This window comes from Phoenix dactylifera, chromosome 6 (assembly GCF_051530095.1).
Source record: "Phoenix dactylifera cultivar Ajwa chromosome 6, Ajwa_hap1_PhDact_Kaust_v1.1, whole genome shotgun sequence".
NCBI classification, from domain to species: domain Eukaryota; kingdom Viridiplantae; phylum Streptophyta; class Magnoliopsida; order Arecales; family Arecaceae; genus Phoenix; species Phoenix dactylifera.
Window position 1 is genome coordinate 36,182,906 of NC_143195.1, and position 12,766 is coordinate 36,195,671.

The 12,766-nt window shown below is 38.2% G+C and overlaps 1 protein-coding gene and 1 pseudogene across 2 annotated transcripts; one reads left to right on the plus strand and one right to left on the minus strand.

Moving 5' to 3' along the window:
- Window positions 1–425: 425 nt before the first annotated feature.
- On the plus strand, window positions 426–3,917 carry LOC103713026 (uncharacterized). The gene is made up of 2 exons (XM_008799782.5): window positions 426–993; window positions 3,637–3,917. The coding sequence occupies exon 1, from the start codon at window positions 496–498 to the stop codon at window positions 946–948; it is 453 nt and encodes a 150-aa protein (XP_008798004.3). The 5' UTR covers window positions 426–495; the 3' UTR covers window positions 949–993; window positions 3,637–3,917.
- A 414-nt stretch (window positions 3,918–4,331) lies between these two features.
- LOC149753416 (SKP1-like protein 12 pseudogene) lies at window positions 4,332–5,710 on the minus strand (annotated as a pseudogene). Its single transcript, XR_016395624.1, has 2 exons — window positions 5,578–5,710; window positions 4,332–5,089 (listed from the first exon to the last, which is right to left on the minus strand). The product of XR_016395624.1 is annotated as an SKP1-like protein 12 pseudogene (transcript).
- Between the last annotated feature and the right edge of the window lie 7,056 nt (window positions 5,711–12,766).

Below are 12,766 nucleotides of genomic sequence, written 5' to 3' on the forward strand. Positions count from 1 at the left end.
TACCCTCTAGGAAAGACACTGCAAAGCCTATAAAATGTGCTCTTAGGATCAAGATATAACAGTGTAGTCGTTGTGGATGTTAATCCAGAGATGCACGCGCAGAAGAGGAGAGAGATTGTGGGAAGGCCTATTTTCCAATTCTCGACCATGCAAATATCCAATCATGTATTTAAAATATAATAAATTTCAAAGAATACTCTACACAACTTTCTCTCTCTAATTCACAGGGCCTTTAGAATGATCGGCCATGAATAAAACTATCTAATCTGCAGTGCCATTAGTCTCCCTATATGATATAGATCCAGCCTGCAGTTCTACCTACCTTCAAGAAGATAAAAGCTTATTACCATATCTCTCACCACTTTATTTATTCAAAATAAATAAAATAGATGCGTGTTTAGGAGATTAAAAATAGTTAGATAATTAGGCTGAGTCCGTCGGCGAAGGGGATAAGGAGCCCGTAACCCGACCGAACCTTCGGAGAGGGGGAAATACATGGCGGCGGCCACGGGCATCGTCGGTTCCCTCAGCTTCTCGACCTCCCTCAGCCCTCCCGCCAGGACCATGGTGCTGCCGCGAATCCGGCGCGGATGCGTAAAGCCGTCGAAGGGGATCTACGGGCGGTTCGAGCGGCCGCTGGAGGAGGTGTACAACGTGCGGGTGGACCGCGGGGTGTCCAAGGAGCGGCTGGAGGAGCTGGGCGTCGAGCGGTGGTCGACGTGGAAGACCGGACGCTGCTGCCTCCCATGGGACTGGCACGCCGACCAGCAGGTCTACATCGTCTCCGGCGAGGTCCGCGTCGTCCCGGAGGGCGCCAAGTCGGGCGACCGCTTCATGCGCTTCGTCGCCGGCGACCTCGTCCGCTATCCCAAGTGGTTCGAGGCCGACCTCTTCTTCGACGGGCCCTACGAGGAGCGCTACCGTTTCCGTGCCTACGGTGACGATTGATTTCCATTCCCGCTACTGAATGACCTCCTCCATTCCCTTATCGAGGTAACAGATCGAATCCTATTCTTTGATCAATGTTCATGGAATTTGTTCTTTGTTGACCTTGATGCATCCACGACCTTTGATGTTCTGCATAGATTCTAATAAGTCAGCTTATATTTCCTTTTTTTAAAAAATAATTCATAATACCTTGGAACATGATTTGAATTGATGTGAGGCATCGCTAGGGATTGTGTTAGATGGAAGGCTTTTTTACTTCCAGATAGGTAGACTTGATGATGTAAGGGTCGGCTAATCATGAGAAGGGCAATAAGTTGCAATTTTGGTAAGATGTCATGGATATCAGAGGGACCTGAGTTTGAGAAAGGGCTATAGCCAAGATATCACCATGATAATGAATTTTCTCCATTTCATCCGTTGGGCAAGAAAGGGGACCTGTGATTGCTAAATTTAAATGATTTTGTTCTCTCTGAGGAAGAGTTCCTTACTAGTTGGACCAAGTCCTCCCCTCATGTTCTTGAGGTGATACCACATCCTGTTGAACACCAACTTCACATTGCTTTGTTCAAAAAGATGTTCCCAGGGGCTTTTCGAAAGTATATCACCAATTGATCCAGCTTTTATCCACCATGGTACTTTCAAAAGATATCATCTGCTGGCATAGCACCTATTTGACACCAGATCCATCAAGAAGATGATTCCATTTCCGATACAAATCATAAAAGAGCGAGTGTTTCCCCCGATGCCATCATTGCTTCTAAAGCATTTTATGGTAAAGATTCAAGCATACTTTAAAGTATGTTCAGCGAACATGACAGGAATTTCTTTTATCTGCCAGTATTTTCTGTCAAAAAAGGAAAATAACTGTTGTTTATTGTAATATTCATAGATGCATGCTCACAATGTCATTTCGCAACTGTTGTCATCGAGAAACTTGTGATATTTCTTCTTGTAAGAATTGGATTAGCATCATGCCTATGCTGCACCAATACCATTCCGAAGAGTACAAATGCTGTGACAAATGCACCAAAGGTTCTGCTCATCTTCGAACCAATGCTACCTTGTCCTCCCAAAGCTAATTTTGCCTGTGCGCGCCAAAACCTTGTAAGCTGTTTTTTGGTAGTTAATCCTCACATTGTTTACTCCGCAGTAGAGTGAATCCGTTAACTTCCTAATCCAGAATATCCTATTATCCATGTAAAGCTACCCGCTGCATCTTGTGGAACAGATGTGCTGATATTTACTTAATCAATCAAAATCGTTTCTATGAGACCTCTTTCATTTTCTCGTTTTAAAACTTTTAGATATATCCTGTGGATGATTGTCAACAGAGCAGAGTTCATTTTTAATGCATCAATTCCCCTTTTTTTTTGCCGCTATCTGCCTATTTCATAAAGGAATTTTGCATAAGAGTATCTGCACATTCAGTTGCCATCTTGTGGAACCAATAAAATTGTATTTGCCATCTTTTTTTAATAATTACATTTATGATCACATAAGTAATGCAAGATTCATGGAAACTTCGGCCGATCAGTTTTGTCAAGACCGGTTAAAAAAATGTATGGAACATGCCAGACACCACCAAGTCCAGGTACCAGAGGTGCTGATGCACGCGGTAGACTTTTACCTTTCCATTTAATGATGGCACTGCATTATTATAGTTGTTTCCTATAAAACAATAGCTGACTACTTGGCTAAAGCTAACAGCTGCTAGCTTAACATAGTTCATGTTCTTCTTTGCAAATGTTGAGTGCATACTTCTTGTAACATTAACCAGAGATTTGTAGCTTGCTTAATGGAGGAGATGGCAAGTGGCAATAGGCTCTGGAATTTCCTATTTCAGGGCTCAAACCATCAAACTTATTGGCCACTGAAAGTCAAACAAGATACGTAGATGCCTGTATCTTGTCACTGTCCAATATAAGGTGCAACAATTCTTTGTGATTGTTGACATGCCATTGCAATTCAGAATCATGAAATTAAACAAATTAGGAAGTTGGGCATTGCAGATTGTGAGTAGTGATTATTATAATAAAGGTGATTCCTGTAATGGGTTATGGGCTGTATAGCTCATTTGATTTTCGTGGTTAACTGCATCATTAATTTCACGTGATCAAGACTAGATTACATTTTGCCGATCTGTCACATTAAAAGTTAGGAAAAATTACATAGACATCCCTTCAGCTTTTCGCGATTTGCATTTACACCCCAAATGTTTCATTTTTTTTAATTAGACTGCAAAAGTTACGAATTAGCCGCAATGTGGCCCAAACTGCGAGTGTGAAATGACTAATGCACCTTCGGGTTCTCGTTCCTGCCAAAACACGACTCCTATTCTAATCCAGTTAACAAGGGTATCGGTGGAATTTTGTATCTGAACTTATCTATGTGTCAATCACGTGTGCACAGATCCTCACTGAGATGGACGGTTGGGTCGCATTGCAACCCAAACCTAAGTTTTGGGGTCTAATTGAAAAAATTAGTATATTTGGGGTGTAAGTGCAAATTATGAAAAATTGAAGTGGTGTTGCTGTAATTTTTCCTAAAAGTTAAATTATGGAAATGAAGGATATCCTCTGGAATTAAAAGATATACTCTAGAATACGAAGTTTTCCTTGTGTTCTATGTGTAGCCTAACTCAAATTCTTTGTTTCTGAAAACATGCTATGTTCCCTTCGATGCTGACAGCAAGAAGAGCAAAGAGTAATTCAGCCGAGTCAGCAAAATTCTAGCAGATGAGTCCCAATGACTTGTACCACTCACCATGTTGAATCTATGTTTTGATGTTGGAGCAAGGGGAGCAGAAGAAGAGACCCCAACATAATGTCAGCAACTAGAGTTTCTGCTTATCCAGCGCATGCGTTGTTATATGTAGTGTGCTAAATATCTGGTATCTGTATCTTTTGGAAGTTCAAATTTATTATTTTACACCGAGCAAAATATAATAATATTCACCTCCAGTTTTGCCAGTATTGCTTAATTTGATCCTCATCTATTTTAAAAGAGGTACAAGGTTGGCCTCTTACACGTAATCAAATTTTCATATTCTGATATTATGCTTCTTTAGCAAGTCTTTAGCTCTAGATTTTCCTGTATTTTACTTTAAATTCCTCTGCAACTAGTTTAAATTAAACAGTGAAATTAGTGAATGCAACATCAGTACTCGAAGTTCCTTTTGGTGAGATTAACTTATTCCAAATCCGAAACAACCATGTATTTTTCTCAAAACCACCGTATGTATGGCTGTTACAATGACAAGCCATCTAAAATTCTACCAATATTGATATTACTGCTTTAATTACTGAATTTACTGCTCTCAAATAGAAGTTCACACCATAAAGAAAACAAACAATGGATCTACAAATAAATAAAAAAAACACCATTCTACCTTCTCATAATACATTATTCAATCAACCTGTTTTTTTAAAAACTGGAAATCATAATTCTGATAAAAAAAGTTGAACTTCATTAATTCCTTCAAAAAATAAATCGATATCGTATCTAGCAACGCTTCAATGGTTCCACAGAGCATGCTTCGACGACAGTCCAAGGAAGCGAAGCAAGCAACTACAAACCCATAGAGTTCCAAAGAAAGAAAGAAAAGCCTTCAATCGGAAACTAAAAGCGACTCGGAACCATTCACTGGAAGGCCCAGCTATGCGCAACCCTCATCTTCCTCTCCTCTTCGGGGGTGAAGTCGTTCTCAATCCCGAAGTATTCCCGGACATCCTCGACCGCCATGTCCTTGATGGTGTCGGCCACCGCCTGGCAGCAGAGTTCGAACAGGGGCTGGGAGTCGAGGTAGTGGGCGGCCATGGTAATCACCAAAAGGTCCTGCTTCTCCCTTTCGACGAAGCCCTTGTCCCACTCCTTGAGCTCCTCCTCCCCCCCATCCTCGACGTGACGCTTCCAGTACTCCACCATCTTGGCGAGCACGGGGCCCTCCACGTTGGGGAGGGGCACGCCGGACTCCACGGACCACCCGTCGTCGATCATGTTCTTGATCGTCCCCGACTGGCTCGCCACGACCACATCGACCTCAAATTCCGCGCCGCCGTAGGCCCGGAGAACCACCATCTTTGGGGGCTCCAACTTCTTGCTCGCTTCGGGAGACATGGTTGATGAATTCTTCAACTCTAACCTGAAATCAACAACGATACGATGAATACGTCGAATGAAATTGATGGATTTTTTCCCATCTTCTGCATCAAGAAAAATATACGATTATATAAGCTACATTATTTCGGGTTAGAATCGGTTGCATGGATCGGCCCAATTAGGTCTCCAATCAGCAAAAACCCTGGATTTTTGAGACGCCAAGGATTTTAAAAAAAGGAACAGGGAAGAGCGTTCAATCCAGACAGATTTCTTAAGGTTTAAAACCTGTTCTTGGTTGAAAACACACGCAAAAAAAAAGAAAAATATTGGATTCGAGTGAAGAATTACAAGGCGATTCTAGGGTTTCGAAACTGAATCGGACTTGCAGAGTCCCATGGAATTCAGCAAATAAACATAAATTAATTAGAACAGAAAACTCGATGACTTTACGATTGATAAAATCCGATCGAAAAATTTTATCTTTGATGCAAAAAAGAAGAGAAGAAAAAAGGATGGAGATTGAGTTCTCACTCTTATGGATACCGGGACTTCGGAGAGAAGCGGGGCGGACGAAGAACGAGAAAGAAAGCAGACGACCAAGCTGTTTAAATAACAGAGTCGTGGTTCCAATCCTCGTAGGAGAAGGAATTGTCGCAGCCGTCTAAAATTTTAAACTCAATCCGTGTAAATCCGTCTAAATTTTAAACTCTCAAAAATCTAATATCCTAATCCCACGTGGACAAATAAAAAGAGTACTAGATTTATTTATTCGCCCACTACTCGTGCCGTAAAAAAAGTTCCAAGGGGCATCATGATATCATCATATTTAGCTGTATCATAATTGTTCTACATCACATTAATCCTAAATTACTTCCATTCAAATCACCACCCAATCAGGTAATTGGAGGGATATATCCAAGGCAATCCAAAGTAGCTATCTTGGGTTGAAATTTGAAGGCAGAGCTATCTCTCGATTTAGCTATAGCTACAAAATAAATGTATTAGTATATCGTTAATATATTATATCATTTAATATGAAATTTGGTGATATATTTTTATGATGTTGGATAACTTGGACCAGTATGATTTGGCCTCAACGATATCTAAACTCCTTTCTTCATTTTTTTAATCTTAAAATAAAATTTCAAAATCCAAGACATGTAATGTATTGTATCCATCTAGTTAACATCTCGAAAAGTCTAACATCTATAGGGGGCGAAGATGCGAAGTTTGCATCACATTTATCGTGGAATTTCAGAGCACAAGAATGTCTTATATGGGGAAAAAAATAGAAGAGAAAATCTTCATAAAAAAAGGAGAGGAATAGTGGGGAAATCAAGAATAAATGACAACTAAAACTTTGAAAAATGAAAGAAGAAACAAACAGAAGGAAGAAACCTTCTTTAGAACAAAGAAAACCGTGAAAACTCGGAAATCGTGGGAATATGGAAGTGATGATTGCTAGCTTTAGCTCAAGCTTAAGATCTAGAACCTCAACAATAGATCTGGATTTTCTTATACACCTCTTCTGTACTGAAGTGCACAAATACTATACCTTATAAATGTAGCATAATCCGTTCAAAGAGGAACGTTTTAGCTGTTTTCTATCTTTGATTTTTCCACCTATTTGTGTTTGTTTAGTATTAAAGCTCTCTTATATTTTTCTCCCACTTTTTCTTTCTTTCTTAGGTTCTCTATGATGATCAACTGACCATTCTGCTTGCTATCTTGGCTGATACTGCCAATGGGCCGGGCCGGATGAGTGGGCCGCAACTCGTGCTCAAGGTGTCACAACCTCTAGCCCACTGGTCGTCTCAAATTGAATTATGAACTAGTCCAACTATTGACTTGGCACTGCATGATTTGGTTTGAAGCTCAACTTACTTTTTGGTTAGTGAAGCTTTTGTGGACCATTCTAGGGATCATTTGATTCGTGAAAAGAATTTTTTTTACTAAAATATTTTTTATGAAAAGCTGATGTCTATGTATATAATACTTGAGAAAATAGTTTTTGCATAGTTGGCTGACTATAGGAAAGTAGCATGTTTGTGAATAATTTATGTTTTGGTTGAGTATCATTTTTTTTGAAAAAGTTGCATAAAATAGTTTTTATGCCGTTAATAAAGGAAATGATTTTATTCTATTCTATTGAAAAACTTAAGAGCAATCTAGAAAAAAAAAATTCTAATTCCAACGTATGAACATTAAATTTTCTCATGTCACACAGATTTTTTTTTTCTCCAAAATATATGAGAATCTTATTCCAATGGAAATGCTATTTTCTCATCTCCTTTCTTTGAAAACTCTAACCAAACAAGAGATTTTTTTTTAGATTTTTTGCATAAATACCCTTCTAAAAATTTAGATTTATGTGAATACCTTTTAAAATTTATATTTATTTCTGTACCCTCATAAAACATTGTTTTAATACAAATGTTCCTAATATAACGTTTCTTCTAACACCGTTAATAAAAACTGTATTTATTTTAATTAAAAAATAAAATAAAATTTTGAAATTACTTTTTTGTCCTCTATCATGCTCGCTTTATAAATGTTTTTTTGCACATCTATCCATTAAGGGTGATGGGAGGCAAAATGGATCGTCCTAGCGTGGAGCCACCCAATTCCGGCCGAGCAGACCTCAAAGCTGAGCAGGCCAAACCTCAAACCCTGCCGAAGGCCGAGCCAACCTCGGCCAAAGACCAGGCCGACCTCGGACCCCGCCAAAGGCCAAGCTGACCTCAGCCCTATCAACCTTGATCCTGTCGAAGATCCCGCGGATCCTCAGCATAAAATGAATGATTCCTCCCCAAGTCCTTATATAGCCTACCTCAACGACTTTGATTGGCCTGCCCGAGCGGCCAGATCATGCTACATAGCAGACCTAGAAGCTCTCTCCACAGGTCTTCCTAGATTGTGGTGTTAAAGGCCGGACACCATGATGGCCGCCTCGGAGGGCGGGGCATTGATGACTGGCCCTTCGCATACCATCAAGTAACGGCTCAAGAGGGAGCGTGTACGCAATGTTAGACTATAATAGGTGAATGAGAAAATAGGCTGCAAAATGACCCACTTGAAAGGGTGCTTCTTAGAAGAGGTATGTCTCTTCAAAAGAGTTGTATCTTTTCATTGCATCTTTTCATGATGCATCTTTTCATTTAAAAAACATGACTATTAGCATGAAAGACATAACTATTCATAGGGATGTGTCTATTCATTTGAATAGAAAAGACATGTCTCTTCACTTGGTGTCTATTCTGAAAAGTCACCATGAACTCTATAAATAGAGCCTTCCTCCAACCATTCTAAACACCGAATTTTTCCAATTCATCTAGTTCTCTCATTCTAGAGTTCTTAGAGAGCATAAGTGAGTTCATTCAAAGAGAGTACAAAAACTCAGTCTTTGGTTCGCCGTACAAACAAATTGGTGTGCTTCTTTTGTTTGTGATCATTATATCCTGGGAGGTAGACGCTCACGAGATCCAAAGCACCTGTGTGGAGGGCGAAATCTGTCTTAAGGACATAGTGTCAAACACTAGCCTTGATCTAACATAGTTGAATCTTCATTTGAGGTCAGATTTATTTATTCATATATTTATTATTCAATTTATTTTACAAATTCACAATACACACAAACAACAATCTTAAGACAGATTTCCACTTTTTATATTGTGTATATTGTGATTTTGTATTTATTTAATTATTTACAAATAGTTTTATATATACACTTTATAATTCTGTTTGCAAAATTTGTTCATTGTTGGTTTGCATTAACTTGACAAACTAAATTTTGATATTACTCATTCTAATTTGAGATTATTCATTTATTTAGTAATTAGAGATGGCTTTAAGTTCAAGCAATGTGGTGCCTACCGCCATTCCCATTGCCTCACATGTGAGCCATGGAGAGAAGCCCGAAAAGTTCAATGGGAACGATTTCAAGAGATGGCAACAAAAAATGTTGTTCTATCTCACTACGTTGAATCTTGTGAAGGTTCTTCGTGAAGAGGCTCCTATTCTTGCCAAGGGTGAAGAGAATGCTCAAACTATGGCCGCTGTAGAAGCATGGAAGCATTCTGACTTTCTATGCAAAAACTACATTCTTAATGGATTGGACAACACATTATATAATGTGTATAGTCCTCTCAAGTCGGCAAAGGAACTATGGGAATCCTTGGACAAGAAGTACAAAACGGAAGATGCTGGAACAAAGAAGTTCGTTGTGGGCAAATTCTTAGACTACAAAATGGTCGACTCCAAGGATGTCATAAGTCAAGTTCAAGATCTCCAAGTGATCATCCATGACATTCATGCTGAAGGGATGATACTAAGTGAGTCTTTTCAAGTGGCTGCAATTATTGAAAAATTACCACCACTTTGGAAGGATTTCAAAAATTATCTCAAGCATAAGCGCAAGGAGATGAAACTTGAAGACTTGATTGTTAGATTGAGAATTGAAGAAGACAATCGAAATTCTGAGAAAAAGGTTGGAAACCATTTCATGGAGTCCAAGGCTCATGTGGTGGAAGAGGGACAAAAGACCAACAAAAGAAAAAGAAAGAATAATGATCAACAAGATACCAAGAGTGGCAACGGAAAGAGATTCAAGGGAAATTGCTATGTGTGCAACAAACCCAGCCATCGTGCTAAGGATTGTCGCTACCGAAAGGCACACGAGAATTTCAAGAAAAAGTCTCCACAAGCTAATATAACCGAGGTGGATAAGCTAGCTTCGAATGTTGCAGAATTAAATTTTTCTGCTGTCATATCTGAAGCAAATTTGGTTTCCAATACCAAGACATGGTGGGTAGACACTGGGGCTACTCGACACATATGTTCTGATAAGAATATGTTTACCTCCTATGAAACAGTTAGTGGTGAAAAACTATTCATAGGTAATTCTGCCACTTCAAAAGTTGAAGGCAAGGGCAAGGTTATATTGAAGATGACTTCGGAAAAAGAACTTACTCTAAACGAAGTGCTGCACGTGCCTGATATTAGAAAGAACCTCGTGTCTGGGTCATTGTTGAGCAAAAATGGCTTTAAGTTGGTTTTTGAGTCTGACAAATTTGTACTCACTAAAGGTGGAATTTATTTAGGCAAAGAGTACGTGAGCGAAGGGCTCTTTAAGATGAATGTAATGACTATTGTACCATCTATTAATAATAAGAATTTATCTTCTGCTTATATTATTGAGTCCTCAAATGTGTGGCATGGTAGATTAGGACATGTTAACTTTGATACTATGCGTAGATTGGTAAGTTTAGATTTATTGCCTAAATTTGATATTGATACTAGTAATAAATGTGAGACTTGTATAGAATCAAAACTAACAAGATCCTCTTTTCATTCAATTGAAAGAAGTACTGAACCTTTAGAATTGATACATACTGACATATGTGATTTGAAAAATATTCAAACTAGAGGAGGAAAAAAGTATTTTATTACTTTTATTGATGATTGCACAAGGTACTGCTATGTATATTTACTTAGAAGCAAAGATGAGGCATTAGATATGTTTGTCCAATACAAGGATGAAGTTGAAAATCAACTTAGCAAAAGAATTAAGGCAATTAGAAGTGATAGAGGTGGTGAATATGATGCACCGCTTAATAAGTTCTGTCAAGAACATGGCATTATTCACCAAACTACTGCGCCTTATTCACCTCAGCAAAACGGTGTTGCTGAAAGAAAGAATAGAACTCTAAAAGAGATGATGAATGCTATGTTGATAAGTTCAGGATTACCTCAGAATTTGTGGGGGGAAGCTTTGCTTTCTGCAAATTACATACTCAATAAGTTACCCCATAAGAAAACAAACAAAATTCCTTATGAAGCATGGAAAGGTAGAAGACCTTCCTACAAATATTTAAAAGTGTGGGGGTGTTTAGCTAAGGTATTGGTTCCTACTCCCAAAAAGAGCAAAATAGGACCTAAAACTATTGATTGCATATTTATTGGATATGCAAATAATAGTAGTGCTTATAGATTTCTTGTGCATAAATCTAATATTTCTGAAATACATGTCAATACAATTATTAAATCTAGAAATGCATCATTTTTTGAGAATATTTTTTCATGCAAAAATACAAGTGATACAAGTTCTCATAAAAGAACTTATGATGTTGCAACTAGTGATATGGATCATGAGTCCATTGAAAAAGAAAGAGGCAATGAAATTAGACGCAGTAAGAGGGCAAAGACTGCAAAGTCATTTGGTCCCGATTTTCTAACATATTTATTAGAAAATGAGCCTCAAAGCTTCAAAGAAGCAATGTCCACTCCTGAAGCACCTTTTTGGAAAGAAGCTGTTAATAGTGAAATTGAATCCATTATGCAAAATCACACCTGGGAATTGGTAGATCTTCCACCTGGAAGTAAACCTTTGGGTAGTAAATGGATTTTCAAGAGAAAAATGAAAGCTAATGGATCAATTGATAAATATAAGGCTAAACTTGTGGCAAAGGGTTACAAGCAAAAGGAAGGTATTGATTATTTCGATACCTACTCGCCTGTTACGAGAATAACATCCATTCGTATGCTAATTGCTATTGCAGCATTGTAGAACCTTGAAATACATCAAATGGATGTTAAAACAGCTTTCCTAAATGGTGATTTAAATGAGGAGATTTATATGGAACAACCTGAAGGTACCATTGTTCCAGGACAAGAAAAGAAAGTGTGCAAACTTGTTAAATCCCTGTATAGATTAAAACAAGCACCTAAGCAATGGCATGAGAAATTTGACAAACACATGATCACAAATGGATTTAAAATCAATGAATGTGATAAATGTGTTTATGTCAAAAATGATAGCCAAGCCCATGTCATTGTTTGCCTCTATGTGGATGATATGATCATTCTGGGTAGTAATAATGAAATCATTAAAACTACCAAGAGAATGCTATCCAGTAAGTTTGACATGAAGGATTTAGGTGTTGCAGATGTTATATTAGGAATTAAGATTTCTAAAACATCTGATGGACTTATATTATCTCAATCTCACTACATTGAGAAAATACTTGAAAAGTTCAACAAAGAAGATAACAATGTAGCTAGAACACCTGTTGACATAAATCTTCATTTAGCCAAAAATACTGGAGAGTGCATTTCTCAAGTGGAATACTCTCGTATAATTGGTAGTCTAATGTATGTCATGAATTGCACTAGACCCGATATAGCATACTCAGTTAGCAAATTGAGTAGATATACGAGTAATCCTGGAGTTGATCATTGGAAGGCAATTATTAGAGTGCTTAGATATTTGAGATACACTCTAAACTTTGGTTTGCACTATACAAGATATCCAGCTGTACTTGAGGGATACAGTGATGCAAACTGGATATCTGATACCAAAGATACAAAATCCACAAGTGGTTATGTATTTACACTTGGTGGTGGTGCCGTGTCTTGGAAATCCTCTAAGCAAACATGTATTGCAAGATCCACAATGGAATATGAATTTATTGCTTTAGATAAAGCAGGAGAAGAAGCAGAGTGGCTTCGACATTTTCTAGAGGATATTCCAATATGGCCAAAACCTGTGCCAGCAATACGTATACATTGTGATAGCCAATCAGCAATAGGAAGGGCACAGAGTAATATGTATAATGGTAAATCTCGACATATCCGTCGAAGACATAATACCATAAGGCAATTGCTCTCAAATGGAATTATATCGATAGACTATATAAAGTCTAAAGAGAATCTTGCGGATCCG

Bases quoted from the DNA above. Each gene is read 5' to 3' on its own strand.
- LOC103713026 (XM_008799782.5), top strand. From the start codon at position 496: ATGGCGGCGGCCACGGGCATCGTCGGTTCCCTCAGCTTCTCGACCTCC.